Source organism: Pristiophorus japonicus, chromosome 1, assembly GCF_044704955.1.
Source record: "Pristiophorus japonicus isolate sPriJap1 chromosome 1, sPriJap1.hap1, whole genome shotgun sequence".
Classification (NCBI taxonomy): Eukaryota; Metazoa; Chordata; class Chondrichthyes; family Pristiophoridae; genus Pristiophorus; species Pristiophorus japonicus.
The window spans coordinates 531,854,749-531,874,522 of record NC_091977.1 but is presented as its reverse complement, the minus strand read 5'-3'; the positions used below and the strand labels follow the sequence as shown (position 1 = coordinate 531,874,522).

The 19,774-nt window shown below is 45.4% G+C and overlaps 1 protein-coding gene across 1 annotated transcript in view; it reads right to left on the bottom strand.

The window, feature by feature from the left end:
* Window positions 1-19,774, bottom strand: part of stk3 (serine/threonine kinase 3 (STE20 homolog, yeast)) — a 598,462-nt gene that overhangs the window by 419,548 nt on the left and 159,140 nt on the right. The window contains exon 5 of the mRNA XM_070877027.1: window positions 1,943-2,107. Coding sequence (XP_070733128.1) covers window positions 1,943-2,107 — 165 coding nt within the window. The remainder of the gene's footprint in view (window positions 1-1,942; window positions 2,108-19,774) is intronic.

The following is a 19,774-nucleotide window of genomic DNA, read 5'->3' as shown; positions in this document are numbered from 1 at the left end:
ACAATTCAGATGCACAGTATCTATAATTTAGGGACTGTGCAAGTATTTATATTCTGTATTGATGAAATATGAATTCATGGCAACAGTGTATTATATTAATACTGCTTTATTACTCTTTGTATTGTTAGTTACTAAAAAATGTTAAGGAATTTTAAAAAGTTATATGTAAAACAATGATTCCAGCAGGCCTCCATAAGAATATAAGAAATAGGAGCAGGAGTAGGCTTCCGGCCCTTCAAGCCTTCTCCACCATTCAATAAAATCCTGCCTGATCTTCTACCTCAACTTCACTTTCCTGTACTATCCCTATATCCCTTGGTTCTCTTAGTATCCAAAAATCTATCCAGCTCTGTCTTGAATATACTCAACGACTGAGCATCCACAGCCCTCTGGGGTAGAGAATTCCAAAGATTCACACAAGTGTAGAAATTTCATCCCAATCCTAAAATGACCTACCCCTTTTGGCCGACTCCAACTCGTGTTTCTGATTCACTGAATGCAACTTTTTATTTTTTGTGTTTATTAATGTGAAAGATGTTACTGTAATCCCTCCCCCCACCCCACCCCAGCATCCCGCCAATCTCTCCCATGCCCTCTTCGACATTATCTCTTCGACTAGAACCACCTCCTGCTCCCTTTACCCCTCTCCTCATCTCATGACCATTTATCATCCCCTATTTGTTCCTCATGCTCGCTGATATTCATTAATCCCTCGTTCCCTTAGGCACTGTTTCTCGTCTGTTTAAAGCCATTATCATTAACCCCTCTTGAATAAATGATCCTGGCCGCATTTGTCTTCTCCAAGTACAGTCTCATTTCTAACCTCTTGGTTCTCTCCAAGGTCCTTGAACGTGTTGTCACCTCCCAGTTTAGTGCCCATCTCTTCAAAAGCTTCCTGTTTAAATCTCTCCCAATAGCCTTCCGCCCATTTCACAACACAAAGACAACTCTGGCGAAAATCACAAATGACATCCTCTGTGATCGTGTCCACGATGTGTTCTCTCTCACCAGTGCAGAGTTTAATACTATGCCATCTTCCTTCATCACTTCTGCTCAGTTATCCAGCTCTGTAGCATTGACCCTACATGGATCCAATCCTACCTATCTGAACGCAACAAATACATATCCAGTAATGGCTTTTCCCACCACTGCACCTTCACCTCTAGTGTTCCCAATGATCTATCCTTCAGCTTCATCTTACTCATCTGCACGCTGCCTCTCAGTGACATCATTTGTAGGCAGTATTAACTGCCATGTGTACACTGATGATACCCAGCTCTACTATTCTGGTCCCAACAACTACCATATGCTGTCAGACATGACCATCGGAAAACTGAATCTATAGTTTCTCCCCTCTGCTATTTTCTTTGCAGAGGTTAGTTGGCATTTGTAAAAGGAAAAGCCAAGATGGTGATATTTTGGGATGTGTACTCTTCATCGGGTCTACAGTTCCAATGAAGGATACATGCTTGCAATGAAATTATCTGTAAAGAGAAAAGTCTAGTTCTGACTAACCTGCTCCGTATTTCCAGCATTTTCTATTTTTAGTTCAGATTTTATTTTTTAACTTTATATAAACTGGAGCTGGTTCAGAGAAGAGTAAAAAGGTGGCAGATCTTTCAGCACAGATTGTGTTTTGAATTCAGCCAAAGCTACAGAGATGAAAGTGTACTGTCTGTGAAAGATATTTGAATACTCTCAGTCAGCCCAGCTCCTAGCAAGTAGGGGGACACTACATGAAACTGTCCCTAATTCCATTCTTATTGGCAATGTTGCTAAGAAAGGCCACTGGGTAATGTCACAGTGGCACAGTGAGAGTTCCCCTCGAGGCTGGAAATGAATCACATTGTTGCTATTGAGTAAAAGAAGTTTTACTCTGCATCGAACCATGCCGTACCTGAACGACATCAACTATTTAAGTTTAATCTTATTGGTTACTTACTGTCAGCTGCCCTGCAACACCAAAATCTGCAAGCTTTGCATGCCCCTCTGTATTCAGTAAAATATTTCCAGCTTTGATGTCTCGATGAATTTTTCTCATGAAGTGTAGATATTCCAGCCCTTTCAAGGTGGATTTAAGAATTGTTGCTATTTCATCTTCTATTAGCTATAATCAGAACACAGCATATGCTAAATGTTATATCACAGCATTAATAGTCAATGCATTTTTAACATTTAAATATATACAGTAAATATTTCAGTCTCCCAACACTATAAACTTTAGTTACTTCTATTTTAATAAAACAAACATTGTCCATTTCGGGCACCACTACCTTGTAAATGTTTCCACATTAAGGAACTTTAAAATGTATTTTTCATGGACACACTAACATCCAGTACCATCGTGCAGAGATACAGGCAGATTTGAGTGCCACTCCACTTGGTTGCTGACCAGATGCTCATCAACTGAACAAGTTCCAAGCAGAAGCTGTGGACACTTCTAAAATGGGGCAGCAGTGGGAAGGAGGGGAAACAAGAAAAAAAAGCAGTTGCTGGAGTTATTCTTTAGGTGTTCCTATCACCTCCTAGAAGCTGCCTAATCACAGACCTAATCCATGTCCGGACTGGGGTCAAACAGGGCTGCGTCATCACCCAACCCTCTTCTCAATCTTCCTCGCTGCCATGCTCCACCTCACAGTCGACAAGCTCCCCGCTGGAGTGGACCTAAAGTACAGAACCAGTGGGAACCTGTTCAACCTACGCCGTCTCCAGGCCAGATTCAAAACCACCCCAACCCCCGTCATCGAGCTACAGTACATGGACGACACCTGCGTCTGCGCACGTAGAGGCTGAACGCCAGGACATAGTCGACGTATTTACTGAGGCGTACGAAAGCATGTGCATTACACTAAACATCAGTAAGACAAAGATCCTCCACCAGCCTGTCCTCACCGCACAGCAGTGCCCCCCAGTCATCAAGATCCACGGCGCGGCCCTGGATAACGTGGACCACTTCCCTTATCTTAGGAGCCTTCCATCAACATGAGCAGGCATTGACGACAAGATCCAACACCGCCTCCAGTGCGCCAATGCAGTCTTCGGCCGCCTGAGGAAGAGAGTGCTTGAAGACCAGGTCCTCAAAACTGCCACCAAGCATAGTTTACAGGGCTGTAGTAATACCCGCCCTCCTGTATGGCTCAGAAACATGGACCATGTACAGTAGACACCTCTAGTCGCTGGAGAAATACCACCAACGATATCTCCGCAAGATCCTACAAATCCCCTGGGAGGACAGACCCACCAACGTTAATGTCCTCGACCAGGCCAACATCCCCAGCAGTGAAGCAATGGCCACACTTGATCAGCTCTGCTGGGCGGGCCACATAGTTTGTATGCCAGACACAAGACTACCAAAGCAAGTGCTCTACTCGGAACTCCAAACGAGCCAAAAATGGGCAGCGGAAATGTCACAAGGACGCCCTCAAAGCCTCCCTGATAAAGTGCAACATCCCCACTGGAAGTCCCTGGCCAAAGACCGCCCTAAGTGGAAGAAGTGCATCCGGGAGGGCGCTGAGCACCTCGAGTCTCGTCGCCGAGAGCATGCAGAAAACAAGTGCAGACAATGGAACGAGCGTGCGGCAAACCAGTCTCACCCTCAATGACTATCTGTTCCACCTGTGACAGAGACTGGGGTTCTCGTATTGGAATGTATAGCCACCCAAGAACTCATGTTAAGAGTGGAAGCAAGTCTTCCTCGATTCCGAGGGACTATCTATGATGATGATGAGAAGCTGCTTGAAGGGGACATTGGTAGTGGCCTGATGGCAGGCTGCATGCGCTCTGTAGGCATCACACCCAAGAGAAGAAAGAAAGTTTTTTTTAAAAATACTCCCATGAAATAAAAGGCTCAAAAATGCATCTTTCATTTACAAGATTTCAAACATAATTCTTAAATAGTTCTTCTAATGACTTGCAGCAACATTTTACATAATAATTAAATCCTTATGAACAACAAATTGCAAACCAATGATCTAGTTCTGGGAAATGAAGTGAAACAAGTAGAGCATGTTTCAGTGGGAGAGCATTTTGGGAACAGAGATCATAATATCAGCAGGTTTAGAATAGTTATGGAAAAGGAATGGTGTGATCAAGCGTAAAAATACTTAGCTGGAGGAGGGCTAGCTTCAGTGAGTTGAAAAGGGATCTGGGCAGGTAGATTGGAATCAAAAATTGGTAGGCAAAATTGAACAATGGGAGGCCTTCAAAGAGAAGATGGTTTGGGTACCGAGTAGACATATTCCTATGAGAGCGCAGGAAGGGCATCCAACGCTAGAGCTCCCTGGATGACTAAAGATATAGAGGCTAAAATGAGAAAGAAAAAGGAGGCCTATGACAATTGTACGGTCGAACAGCTTGAGAAACAAGCTGAAAGTAGAAAAGACAGAGGCAATCTAAAGAAGGGAATAAGAAGGAGAAAGAGAGTGTGCAAGAATAGATTGAGCAGCTAACATAAAAGGGAAAACAAATGTATTTTATAAACACATAAATAGTAAAAGGGTAGCCAAAGGAAGGGTGGGGGCAATTAGGGACTAAAAACAAAATCCTCTAGAAAAGTGGAAAATATAAGGGGGCAGTAGCGACAATTGGTTAGGATAAAAACAGATAAACAGGATGTAATAGATTGGCACTCCTCAAAGTGGAAAAGTCACCGGTCCGGATGGGATGCATCATAGATTACTGAGGGAAGTAAAGGTGGAAATTGGTGATTCTCTGGCCACATCTTCCAATCCTCCTTGAATAAATATGGGGTTGGTGCCAGAGGACTGGAGGATTGCAAATGTCCAAAAAAGGAGAGAGGGATAAACCCAGCAACTACAGGCCAGTCAGCCCAACATCACTAGTGGGCAAACTTTGAGACAATAATCCGGGACAAAGTTAATTGGCATTTGGAAAAGGATGGGCTAATAAATGTAAGTCAGCACTGATTTGTTAATGGCAAATTGGGTTTGACTAACTTGATCCAGTTCTTTGATGAAGTAATGGAGAGGGTTGCTGTTGTCTCTATGGACTCTCAAAAGGCACTTGACAAAGTACCATATAATTGACTTGTTAACAAAATTAAATCCTTGGGATTTAAAGGGACAATGGCAGCATGGATACAAAATTGGCTAAGGGATAGAAAGCAGAGGTTGTTTTTAAGACTAGAGGGAAGTATACAGTGGTATTCCCCAGGGGTCGGTATTTGGACCACTGCTCTTTTTAATATATATTAATGACCTGGACTTGGGTATACAGGGCATAATTTCAAAGTTTGCAGGTGATACGAAACTCGGAAATGTAGTAAGCAATGAGGAGGATAGTAACAGACTTGAGGAAGACAGATGACTGGTGAAATGGGCAAACATGTGGTGGATAAAATTTAATGCAGAGAAATGTGAAGTGATTAGTTCTAGTAAGAAGAATGGAGGAGAGGCAATATAAACTCAATGGTACAGAAAGTGGGTGGACGAACAGAGAGACCTGAGGGTGTATGTACACAGATCATTGAAGGTGGCAGGACAAGTTGATAAGGCAGTTAAAAAACACATGAAACCTTGTTTTTATTAACAGAGACAGAGAATACAAAAGCAAGTTATGCTAACCCTTTATAAAACACTGGTTAGGCCTCAGCTGGAGTAGTGTGTTCAATCTTGGACATCACACTTTAGGAAGGATGTCAACACCTTGGAGAGGGTGCAGAAGAGATTTACGAAACTGTTCCCCGTGGCAGAAGAGGACCAGAGAACACAGATTTAAGGTGATTGGTAAAAGAACCAGAGGCGATATGAGGAAACATTTTTTTTCGCAGCGAATTGCAATCTTGAATGCCTGAAAGGGCGGTGAAAGCAGATTCAATATTAACATGCGGAAGAGAATTGGATAAATAATTTAAGGGAAAAAATTACAGGGCTATGGGGAAAGAGGAGGGGACTAATTGGATTGCTCTACCAAAGAGCCAGCACAGGCACAATTAGTTGAATAGCCTCCTTCTATGCTGTATTATTCTATGATTCGATAACTCCCTTGCAACTAAGGGTTGCTACTGCAACAAATAAATGTATATGTAATCTTTATAAGTGTTAAAGAAAGAATGTGTTGCAACAAGGGGTCAAGTACAATGTTGCAATTTTTTTACTCTAAATGTCGGTCTAGATGTGCCAATTGTCAAGACAACCTTCTTTAATAGACTTATTAAGAGGGGCGAAATAGAGATTACTGATGCTTATTTCACTTAGGACTGGATCTGAATGCTAGATCAAAGAAGTGAGACCATGTTAAGCTGCGCAACTTCATCCTGTGCCAATGACATATGCATACAGCAATAAATTGGGGGATAATTTATTTGAATCTCTGTCAATGTGGTAGCACCAATGTTAATAATAAATTCCAATAAAACTTTTCTTCAGTAAAATGTCTCTACCAAGAATCAGAATGAATTTGCCAAGTAAACAAACCAATACCTTTTTTCTCCTCTAAATTGTTACTAAAGTGCACATATAACAGAACCAGAGTCAACCGTGGCTTAGTGTCTCACTCCAGGGACTTGAACACAAAAATCTAGGCTGACACTCCAATGCAATGCTGAGGATGTACTGCACTGTCGGAGGTGCTGTCTTTCGGAAGAGACGTTAAACCAAGGCCCTGTCTGCTCTCTCAGGTGGACACAAAAGATCCCATGGCACTATTTCAAAGAAGTGCAGGGGAGTTAATCCCAGTGTCCGGGCCAATATTTATCCCTCAATATGACTTTAAAAAAAACAGATGATCTGGTCATTATCACATTGCTGTTTGTGGGAGCTTGCTGAGCTGCGTTTCCTACATTACAACAGTAACTACACTTCAGAAAGTACTTTATTGGCTGTAAAGCGATTTGGGACAACCGGTGGTCGTGAAAGGCGCTATATAAATGCATGTCTTTCTTCTTTCAACAGAATATAGGTATCAGCACAGCATTTTAAAAACTCAAGAATTGTCCACATGTATGTGGGTACGTTAGCATAATGGTTATGTTGCTGGACTAGTAATCCAGAGGCCTGCACTTATAATCTGGAGAGTTCAAATCCCACCACGGCAGCTGGGTATTTCAATTTCAGTTAATTAAATAAATCTGGAATAAAAAACTAGTGTCAGTAACAGTGACCATGAAAGATTGTCATAAAAACCCATCTGGTTTACTAATGTCCTTTAGGGAAGGACATCTGCCATCCTTACCGGGTCTAGCCTATATGTGATTTCAGACCCACAACAACGTGGTTGACTCTTAACTGCCCTCTGACATGCCACGTATTAAAGGCGGCGGCTCACCGTCACCTTTGAGGGAAATTAGAAATGGGCAATAAATGTTGGCCTTGCTGGTGACGCCCACATCCCGTGTATGGATAAATAAAAACCCACTCATAAAACACATTTATGTACTGCATCGGCTCCACTCATTCTCCCTGTACGAGTAAAAAAAAGCATCGCCCACTCAAGTTCAACCAAAAGGCAACTAAACAAAGGGGACCACAGCTACCATTTGTTGTTTGATGTGGTAATCACACAATACCAAGTTGCAATAACTGGAATGCACAACACCACTGGAAGCCAAAATCATAAGAGACAAAAAAAATTGATCTTTCAGATTCATAGTAAGATACAACAATAACAAACTCCACATGTAACCAGATCACTGGAATCATAAGAAGCACATCCCATCCTAACCATTTGCAAAGCTCGAAGAACCACAAAAATGTAACAATATTGTTTGCTTCCACCAAAATAAAAATTGTTATTTAAATTATTCAGTGCATTTATAGTTCGAAGTCTACAGATCACACTTTGAATGGCCATCTTGAAATTTCATGTCCTCATCAATGACTGCTTTAATCGTGGTGATGTAACTCGTGTCTTGTACAATACTAGATGACATTCAAATAACTTTACTGAATAACATGAAACCGTTATTAGTTTTGGACCTCTTAAATAGACAATTTACAAATTGCATTGTGATTTTGAGAAATAAGATATGTAAAAATGTGTCAAAAATACATAAGTTAATGAATGGAAGACTGATAAAATAGGATTGGAGCCATTCAAGTATGTGTATACATTTTATACGGTGCTTTCGCATGGTTTACTTGTCATTAACAAACTTACGAAATGACTGAAATAATTCTGCAGAACAATTGTGTAATAAACCAATTTAGCAATAAAGTCCAAATGCAGAATTTTCTTGTCTACCTGAAATTGAATTGATATACAGTAAAGATTTTTAAAATAATTCTTTTAAGATTAAATTAAACCAGAAATATTGCCAGCTACATTGAAGATACAGTGTAAGACCAGTGTTTGTGTTTAAGTAGATTAGGGGCAAACTAGATTAGTCTGTTCCGTATGAAGCGGAACCCATTGCAAACAACAGGATCAGATTACCAAATTATCATACCAACAAGCATTAATAAGCATGCCACACAGCATTAATGTGGAATTGGCAAAGCAATTGACTTAACAAAATAAAGGAAACTTCCTCTAATCAAGAATAAATCAATTTCTGCAATACAGCATAAAAATTCAAAGGCTGATAAGATTATTATTAACATCTGTACAGCATTCCTGTTTTAAAATGCTAAATCACGCATAGCAAAAATGAAAGCAGAGGAAACGACCGACAGGGAATATCACTTCAGATTACTTCACTAAAAAGTGAATTTCTTCTGTCCCAAAACAAAACTTCACTTTTAATCAAACAGATTATTTACAGCAGGTAAAAGCTTTGGAACTATTACATTTACAATAATAAACTGTAAAAGAAAAACAGTTGATCAAGAAGAATCACCACTGCAGCCTGTTTAACATATATACATTTTGTTGTGTTCCGAATAACTCCACAAGACTGCATACTGTAAGCTCAAACTGTTGTGACCTTGGTCTCTTTCATGTAACTCCAGAATGAGGAAGCAGCATGGCAGACTGCCTTTTATACCTGCTTGCCCAAGGTGTGCAGGTGACCCTTGGGTCTCCAACAGGTGCGTCCCCTGGTGGCAAGTCTTACACACTAGTAAAGTTTACATATATAACATCACTGCCCCCCCCGCCAAAGTCTTAGATACAAGTTATTTACAAGTTGTGGCAATCCGGGGCTCTACATTTCTGGGCTGAAGTCCTGGCATGGGTGAGTTGGTCGGATCATTGCTGCACTGCAGCGCGACTGGTCTGATCAGACGGTCGGGCATGGTGAGTTCATCCTCGTGGTTAACAGCGAGGTCGGTTGCTGGTTGGGTATATGTTGGTGGATCAATGATGCTAATGTCCTCTTCAAACTGTTCTTGGCTGTCAGTGAATCGCCGTTTGGTCTGATCCAAATGCTCTCTATACATTTGTCCATTCAAAAGTTTGACACAAACACTCTATTCCCTTCCTTGGCAAAAACAATGCCAGCAACCCATTTGGGACCATGACCGTAATTAAGAACAAACACAGGGTCATTAGCCTCAATGTCACGTAATCGTGGTACACGTTATGCTGGTGACACCAGGTTTCTACATGACCATTGAAATCTGGGTGGACTAAGGAGAGCCTGATTTTGAGTGCTCTCTTCATTAACAATTCTGCAGGGGGAATACCAGTAAGCGAGTGGGTCGCATCCGGTAGCGGAGCAGAACCCGAGATAACCAGGTCTGCAGGGAACCGTCCGTCACGTGTTTCAAGCTCAGCTTGATAGTTTGGACTGCCCGTTCCGCTTGACCATTGGATGCGGGCTTAAACGGAGCAGACCTGACATGCTCGATGCCATTGCGGATCATGAACATGTTGAATTCCGAGCTGGTGAAACATGGTCCATTGTCACTAACAAGGATGTCGGGCGAACATGGGTGGCAAACATGGCCTGAAGCTTTCAATGGTGGCAGTGGACATGCACGATGACATTATTATACATTCAATCCATTTAGAGTAAGCGTCCACTGCTACAAAGAACCCATCTTTTCTAGAAAGGGGCGAGCGAAATCTACGTGGACCCTGGACCATGGTTTGTGTTATGTTCTTAACACAGATGAGACTGCACACAGGGAGCTTAAAGTAACAGTGACCTCAGTCTTTATTAAGACACTCCAGGGTTAGTAACAGGCCTTAGGGGCCGGCTTATATACAGTGCTCCCGAGGGATGCTGGGATCCCTTGGGACTTCAGGGGATGCGCTCCCGAGTGGCGGAGCATGGGAGTGCATGCTTTACAGATACACAACATCATTCCTCCGCAAAGTCAGTGAAAACTATTTACAAGGTGAGGCGGTCGGGAGCCTTTCTTTCCCTGGTGGACTGCCTCGGTACAAATGTCTGTTCTAGTGTGTTGGCTGTGCCCTCGCTGGGCTGGCATGTTGTTGGCCCTGCAGGGCTGCTGGGTGAGCCTGGCCTTGCTGGGCTGTTGGGCGTGATGGGTTCGATTTCCTGGTCCGGCGTGGTGTCGTTGATCCTTTGGGTGTGTGTTGTGGGCTCGAACAAGGCGGTGTCTGCTGTGGCTTGTTCAGGGTAGTCTGTGAACCGCAGCCTCGTTTGGTCCAGGTGCTTTCTGCAAATTTGTCCATTGTCGAGTTTGACTACAAATACCCTACTCCCTTCTTTAGCTATCACCGTGCCCACGATCCACTTGGGACCACGTCCATAGTTTGGCACATACACAGGGTCATTCAGATCAATTTCCCGTGACGCAGTGGCATGACCATCGTTTACATTTTGTTGCTGCCGCCTGCTCGCTACCTGATCATGCAGGTTGGGGTGAACCAGCAAGAGTCTGGTTTTAAGTGTCCTTTTTATGAGTAGCTCAGCCGGGGGCACCCCTGTGAGCGAGCGCGGTCTCGTGCGGTAGCTGAGCAGTACTCGGGACAGGCAGGTTTGGAGTGAGCCTTCTGTGACTCGTTTAAGGCTCTGTTTCATGGTTTGTACTGCCCGATCTGGTTTAAACGGGGCCGAGGTGACATGTTTGAGCCCATTGTTGGTCATGATTTCTTTAAATTCGGCACTGCTGAAACATGGCCCGTTGTCACTGACCAGTATGTCAGGCAGGCTGTGGGTGGCAAACATGACCCTCAGGCTTTCGATGGTGGCGGTGGCGGTGCTTCCCGACATTATTTTACATTCAATCCACCACCACCAGGAACATTTTACCGAGAAACGGGCCCGCATAGTCAACATGGATCCTCGACCATGGTATGGAGGGCCAGGACCACAAACTTAGTGGTGCCTCTCTGGGCGCGTTGCTCAACTGAGCACACACGCTGCATTGCCGTACACAGGATTCTAAGTCAGAGTCGATACTGGGCCACCACACGTGGGATCTGGCTATCGCTTTCATCATTACTATACCCGGGTGTGTGCTGTGGAGATCAGAGATGAACGTCTCCCTGCCCTTTTTGGGTAGCACAACGCGGTTACCCCACAACAGGCAGTCTGCCTGAATGGACAGCTCATCCTTTCGCCGCTGGAACGGCTTGATTAGCTCTTGCATTTCAACAGGGATGCTGGCCCAGCTCCCATGCAGTACAGAGTTTTTTTACTAGGGACAGCAGGGGATCTTGGCTGGTCCAAGTCCTAATCTGGCTGGCCGTGACAGGTCATTTATCATTTTCAAACGCTTCCATGATCATCAACAAGTCTGCGGGCTGCGCCACCATCAACAAGTTTGCAGGCTGCACCATTTCCACCCCCGTGGTGGGCCACACAGTTCTCGGTGCCTGGCCTGTGGCGGATGGGATAGTTATACGCTAATAGCGCGAGTGCCCACCTTTGTATGCGGGCTGAGGCATTAGTATTTATCCCCTTGTTTTCACCGAACAGGGATATGAGGGGCTTGGTAATCGGTTTCCAGCTCAAATTTGAGGCCAAACAGGTACTGATGCATTTTCTTTACCCCAAACACACACGCTAATGCCTCCTTCTCAATCATGCTGTTGGTCCTCTCGGCCTTAGACAAGCTCCTGGAAGCATAGGCAACAGGTTGCAACTTCCCCGCAACGTTAGCTTGTTGTAATACACACCCGACTCCGTACGACGACGCATCACATGCTAGCACAAGTCTTTTACACGGGTTATATTATACAAGCAGCTTGTTGGACCATAACATGTTTCTGGCTTTCTCAAAAGCAATTACTTGGTTTTTTCCCCATACCCAGTTCTCACCTTTACACAATAACACATGTAGGGGCTCTAAGAAGATGCTTAACCCCGGTAGGAAGTTACCAAAATAGCTGAGAAGTCCCAGGAACGACCACAGCTCTGTGACGTTCTGCGGCCTGGGCGCGTTCCTGTCTTGGCGTCTGTGGGCCGAACGTCGTCTGTCGCAATCTCTCTCCCCAAAAACTCCACTTCTGTTGCCATGAAGACGCATTTCGACCTCTTCAGCCGCAGCCCTACGCGTTCCAGTCGCTGGAGGACCTCCTCCAGGTTTTGTAAGTGCTCGACGTTGTCCCGACCCGTGACCAATATGTCGTCCTGAAAAACCACCATGCGTGGTACCAACTTGAGTAGGCTCTTCATGTTTCTGTAGAAGATCGCTGCAGCGACCGAATTCCAAAAGGCATCTGTTGTAGATGAACAGTCCCTTGTGCGTGTTGATGCAGGTGAGGCCCTTCGAAGACTCCTCCAGCTCCTGTGTCATGTAGGCCGAAGTCAGGTCGAGCTTGGTGAACGTCTTGCCTCCTGCCAGCGTCGCAAATAGGTCGTCTGCCTTAGGTAGCGGGTATTGGTCCAGTAGCGAGAAACGATTAATAGTTTCTTTATAATTGCCGCAATTCCTGACCGTGCCATCACTTTTGAGTACTGGAACAATCAGGCTGGCCCACTCGCTGAGTTCCACTAGGGAGATGATGCCCTTGCGTTGCAGCCTGTCCAGCTCGATTTCCACACTCTCCCTCATCATGTGAGGTACCGCTCGGGCCTTGTGGTGAATGGGAAGTGCCTCTGGCACCTTTGCCTGGCTCAAAAAGGGAAGGAAATTTCTTTAGAACCTGGGTACATGAGGCCTCATCGACATGTGATAGCGCTCGGATGTCATCCCAGTTCCAGCGGATTTTGCCCAGCCACCTCCTTCCAAGCAGTGTGGGGCCATCGCCCGGGACAATCCAGAGTGGCAGTTTGTGCATCATGCCCTGGTAGGTGACCTTGACCATGGCGCTGCCCAGGACAGTGATAAGCTCTTTGATGTACTTTCTCAGTTTCGTGTGGATGGGGCTCAGGGCTGGTCTGAGTGCCTTGTTGCACCACAGTCTCTCAAACATCTTTTTACTCATGATGGATTGGCTAGCTCCAGTGTCCAGTTCCATGGTTACGGGTAAGCCATTCAATTTTACGTTTAGCCTTATAGGTGGATATTTTGTCAAAAATGTGCACCCCGTGTACTTCAGCATCTGCCTCCTCTCTCTGAGGCCTGAAATTGCTTTGGTCCACCATGGACCGACCTTCCTCTGCCACGTGGTGGTTAGCAGGTTTTTGCAGAGCTTGCAGCTCATCTGCAAACTCGTTGGAGGTGCCCCAGTGTTCCACAGCTCTTGCAAACATACCCTTTGAAGCGGCATGAATAGGCTGAATGGAAGCCTCCACAACGCCAACAAGGTGTGAATTGCCTTGCATTCATCCTTTGTTGCGGACTCTGAGTCATCTGGGACACCTGAGGCCTGCTGGCAGTTGCAGACTTGTGTTTTCTGCCCTGTACATTTCTGCTCGCAAACAGTTCCAGTTAATTTATGAACATTGCTCGCACTTGTGTGCTGAGAGATTTGTTTGGTGTTATCACTGGTCGACATAAACGCCTGTGCTATCGTAATGGCCTTGCTGAGGGTCGGTGTCTCTACAGTCAAAAGTTTTCGTAGGATGGTCTCGTGGGCAATGCCCAGTACAAAAAAGTCCCTGAGTATTTGCTCCAGGTAGCCATCAAACTCACATTGTCCTGCAAGTCGCCTTAGCTCGGCGACGTAGCTCGCCACTTCCTGACCTTCAGATCGCTGGTACGTATAGAACCGCTACCTCGCCATCAGCACGCTCTCCCTCAGGTTAAGATGCTCCCGAACTAGTGTACACAGCTCCTCATATGACTTATCTGTGGGTTTCACCGGAGCCAGAAGATTCTTCATGAGGCTGCAGGTCAGTGCCCTGCAGACCGTGAGGAGGACCGCTCTCCTTTTTGCAGTGCTTCCTTCTCCGTCCAGCTCGTTGACTACAAAGTACTGGTCTAACCGTTCGACATAGGCTTCCCAGTCCTTACCCTCCGAGAACTTCTCCAGGATTCCCACAATTTGCTGCATCTTTGCGTTGGATTTGTGTACTCGTTGCCAGTTGTTGTGTTCCTAACACAAATGAGACTGCACACAGGGATGTTAAAGTAACAGTTTGGAGGGCCATGACCACAGACTCAGTGGGGCCTCCCTTGGTGCATTGCTCAACTGTGAGCAAGTGTTACATTGGTGTACACATGACTCCAATTCCGAGTCAATGCCGGTCCACCAAATATGCGACCTGGCGATAGCCTTCATCATGACTATGCCTGAGTGGGTACTGTATAGGTCGCGTATAAACGTTTCCCTGCCTTTTTTTGGCAAAACCACGCAATTACCCCATAAGAGATAATCCAAATGGATGGACATTTCATCCTTGCGTCGGTAAAACGGCTTAATTTCGTCTTGCATTTCCTCGGGAACAGTTGACCAGCTCCCATTTAGGACGCAGCTTTTTAAATAGCATAGGGTCCTGGCTAATCCAGGTCCTGATCTGGCGAGCCGTGACGGGTGACCCCTCGCTCTCAAAAACATCCATTACAAGAAGCAAGTCTGCGGGTTGCACCATTTCCACCCCGGCGGTGGGCAATGGTAGCCGACTGAGGGCATCAGCATAGTTCTCAGTGCCTGGTCTGTGACGGATTACATAGTCATACGCAGATAATGTTAGTGCCCATCTTTGGATGCGGGACGAAGCATTGGTGTTGCTTTCTGAGAACAGCGAAATGAGCGGTTTCGAGCTCGAACTGGAGTCCAAATACGTATTGGTGCATTTTATTAACCCCGTATACGCATGCTAATGCTTCTTTCTCAACCATACTGTAGGCTCTTTCAGCCTTAGATAAACTTCTGGACGCAAATGCAACCAGTTGCAGTTTGCCTGACACATTGGCTTGCTGTAACACACAACCGACCCCATACAAAGATGCATCACAAGCTAGTACTAAACGTTTACACGGGTCATACAAGTAACTTGTTAGAAGATAGCAGGTTTCTGGCCTTCTCAAAGGCTGGCTCTTGAGATTTACCCCAAACCCAGTCGTCATCCTTGCGTAGCAATAAATGCAAAGGTTCCAGCAAAGTGCTCAATCCCGGTCGAAAGTTACCAAAATAGTTGGAGTCCCAGGAACGAACGCAGCTCCGTCACATTCTGTGGTCTGGGTGCATTCTTGATGGCCTCCGTTTTGGAATCCGTGGGTCTGATGCAGTCTTTCTCCCCAAAAATTCTACCTCTGCTGCCAGGAAAACACACTTGGAGCATTTCAGCCCGAGTCCCACTCTGGCCAGTCGCTTTAGAACCTCTTCCAGGTTATGCAAAATGTTCGGTGGTGTTGCTACCAGTGATCAGGATGTCATCTTGAAACACCACGGGGCGCAGAACCGATTTCAGCAGACTCTCCATGTTACTCTGGAAGATGGCCACAGCTGAGCGAATCCCAAAAGGGCATCAGTGGTATATGAACAGTCCTTTGTGTGTGTTGATGCAAGTCAATTTTTTCGAAGGTTCAGCCAGCTCCTGTGTCATGTAAGCAGAGGTTAGATCCAGCTTGGTGAATGACTTCCCCCCCTACTAGCATTGCGAACAGGTCATCCTCTTTGGGTAGTGTTGTGTATGGAGAAAGAGTCAGACTGAACACTGAGCTTAAAGTAAAGTGTGACCGTAGTCTTTTATTGCAGGTCTCCAGAGTGCCTCGCCAACCTGTGAAGCCTCCTTAAATACCTGTGCTCCCAAGGGATTATGGGATCTCTTGGGACTCCAGGGGGATGAGCCCTCTGGTGGCTGTACAGAGTAAATACAAGTATATAACAGGTAGTGGGTACTGGTTCTGTAATGAGATCGGTTGATCGTTACCTTGTCATCCCTGCAGATTCTGACCGTCCCTTCGCTTTTCAACACCCGAACAATTGGACTGGTCCACTCGTTGAACTCGACTGGCGATATGATTCCCTCTCGTTGAAGACTGTCCAGCACGATCTCGATTTTCTCTCGCATCACATATGGAACCGCTCGGGCCTTGTGATGAACCGGCCGTGCATCAGGGACGAGATGGATCTGCATTTTGGCACCTGTGAAGTTGCCGATGCCTAGCTCAAATAATGACGGGAATTTGTTTAGCACTTGAGCGCACGAGGCGTCATCCACCGAAGACAGTGCTTTGATGTCGTCCCCGTTCCATCGGATCTTTGCTAGCCAGCTTCTGCCGAACAGCGTTGGGCCATCGTCTGGTACAATCCATAGTGATAAATCATGCAAAGTTCCATCGTATGATACCTTCACTGCCGCATGCCAATGACTGGTTGGTACAATGACTGGTGAGCTCTTTGGTATAAGTGCGCAACTTTGTGTGAATCGGGCTGAGTTTTGGCCTTTCTGCCTTGTTGCCCCACAGTTTCTCAAAAGCCTTCTGGCTCATAATTGACTGACTCGCCCCCGTGTCCAATTCCATGGAAACTGGAATGCCATTTAATTTGACTTTCAACATTATCTGAGGGCTTTTGGTGGTGAAGGTGTGTACCCCATACACTTCCTCTTCAGCCTCGGGTTGAGTTGCCTCTCTTACTCGTTCAACGTGATCCACGCCGGATCAGTCATCTTCCGCTGACTCTGCCACGTGATGAGTCGCAGTACCTTTGCACATTGTTCCACAGCCCTTGCACGCGTAGTGCTTGAACTGATGTTGATGGGCTCTATGATTGTCTCTGCAGCGCCAACATGCCCCACAGCAGACTCTGAGTCATCCTCGGTCTGGCCTCTGCAGGTGTATAGGCGCTGCCGTGTACAGTTCTGTCTGCTAACGGCGTTATTTTATGCACAGTACTTGTCGGTGAGCTTCGATGCTGCAAAGATATCTATTTAGTGTTATCATTTGTGGGCATGAAAGCCTGGGCTATCGTGATGGCCTTGCTCAGATCTGGGGATTCGGCAGACAGCAGTTTGCGAAGAATGACCTTGTGGCCGACTCAAGGACGAAAAAATCCCACAACATTTCCCCCAAAAATCCAGAAAATTCGCACAGTCCCGCAAGGTGTCTTAGGTCGGCGACATAGCTCGCCACGTTCTGGCCCTCGGAGCGATGGTGCGTGTAAAAGCGATACCTGGCCATTAAGATGCTCTCCTTCGGCTTGAGGTGTTCCCAAACCAGTGTGTACAACTCGGCATATGTCTTGTCCGTTGGTTTCGTCGGCGCTAGCAAATTTTTGACGATGCCATATATCGTAGACCCACAAACAGTGAGGAGAATTGTCCTGTCCTTGACCGCGGTATCTTCCGTATCCAGCTCGTTGGCCATGAAGTACTGGTCAAGACACTCAACGAAAGCTTCCCAATCATCACCCTCAACAAATCTCTCAAGAGTATCAACAGCAGCCATAACCGCGTGAAAGTTCGTGATCGGTTACTCGTCACCAATTGTTATGTTCAGAATAACTCCACAAGACTGCATACTGTAAGCTCAAACTGTTGTGACCTTGGTCTCTTTAATGTAACTCCAGAGTGAGGAAGCAGCATGGTAGACTGCCTTTTATACCTGTTTGCCCCAAGTATGCAGGTGACCCTTGGGTCTCCAACAGGTGTGCCCCCTGGTGGCAAGTCTTACACACTAGTAAAGTTTACAAACATAACACATTTTGTGTTTTAACTAACATAAGAACGTAAGATATAGGAGCAGGAGTAGGTCATATGGCCCTTCGAGCCTGCTCCACCATTCAATAAGATCATGGCTGATCTTTTACCTCAACTCCACTATCCCAACTTATCCTCATATCCCTCGAATCCAAAAATCTATCTATCTATCTCAGCCTTCAACATACTCAATGATTCAGCAACCACAGCCCTCTGGGGTAGAGAATTCCAAAGATTCACAACGCTCTGAGCAAAGAAATATTTCCTCATCTCAGTCCTCATATAATGAAGCAGTCCATGCCCAAATGCAGCACATCCTGGACGCTATTCAGGCTTGGACTGATAAGTGGTAAGTAACATTCGCATCACACAATTGCCAGGCAATGACTATCCCCAACAAGAGCGTGTCTAACCACCTCCCCTTGACATTCAACAGTACAACCATCACTGAATCTTCCAACATCAACATCCTGGGGGTCACCATTGACCAAACACTTATCTGGAACAGCCACATAAATACTATGGCAACAAGAGTAACACAGAAGCTGTGTATTCTGCAACGAGTGTCTCACCTCCTGACTCTCAAAATACTTTCCACCATCTACAAGGCACAAGTCAGGAGTGTGATGGAACACTCTCCACTTGCCTGGATGAGTGAAGCTCCAACAATACTTGAGAAGCTCAACACCATCCAGTTAATTAGTTCAACAACAACTATTTGTATTTATATAGCGCCTTTAATGTAGTGAAACGTCCCAAGGCACTTCACAGGAGTATTATGAGATACTGACACTGAGCTGCATAAGTAGAAATTAGCGCAGCAGACCAAAAGCTTTGTCAAAGAGGTATGTTTTAAGATGCATCTTGAAGGAGGAAAGAGAGGTAAAGAGGCGGAGAGGTTCAGGCAACGAGTTCAGAGCTTGGGGCCTAGGCAACAGAAGGCACGGTCACCTATGGTTGAGCAATTATAATCAGGGATGCTTAAGTGGACATAGAGGAGCGCAGACATCTCGGTGGTGGGGGGGGGGGGGCGGGTGTTGTGGGGCTGGAGGAGATTACAGAGATAGGGAGGGGCAAAGCCATGGAGGGAATGGAAAACAAGGATGAGAATTTTGACATCGAGGCGTTGCTTAACCGGGAGCCAATGTAGGTCAGCGAGTACAGGGCGAGGGGGACTTGGTGCAAGTTAGGACATGGGCAGCCGAGTTTTAGATCACCTCTAATTTACGTAGGGTAGAATGTGGGAGGCTAGCCAGGAGTGCGTTGGAATACTCAAGTCTAGAGGTAACAAAGGCATGGATGAGGGCTTCAGCAGCGGACGAGCTGAGGCAAGGGCGGAGATGGGCAATGTTATGGAGTTGGAAATAGGCGGCCTTAGTTGTGCTACAGATATGTGGTCGAAAGCTCATTTCAGGGTCAAATATGATACCGAGGTTGTGAATATTCTGGTTCAGCCTCAGACAGGAGTTGAGAGGGATGGAGTTAGTGTCTAGGGAACGGAATTTGTGGCAGGGACCGAAAACAATGGCTTCGGTCTTCCCAATATTTAATTGGTTTATATATATTTTATATATATTTAAGTTCCATACTCTCATTAAACCATTGGTTCTCCACAATTTCCAGTATATTCTTTGTGTCTTCCACTGTGAAGATAAGACTGTTAAGAATTTTAACAAAGTGATCACAATAAAATTTGGCCCCCTGAAAAAACACTTCACACCCATTGGACCCATTTTTCTATCTACGAACAGCAAAAGATAAAACTTAGAAACAGAGTGCTGTGCACGCAGTTACGTCTTTTGAGATCAGAAGACATCGAAACAATGAGTAGTCAAAAAGGCTGAAAGAAAGATACAAGGCAGAGAAATCAGTTTGCTTAAGTAATGTATTACCCAATAATGAGGAGGTGTTGAAATAGAAATAATGAATTTA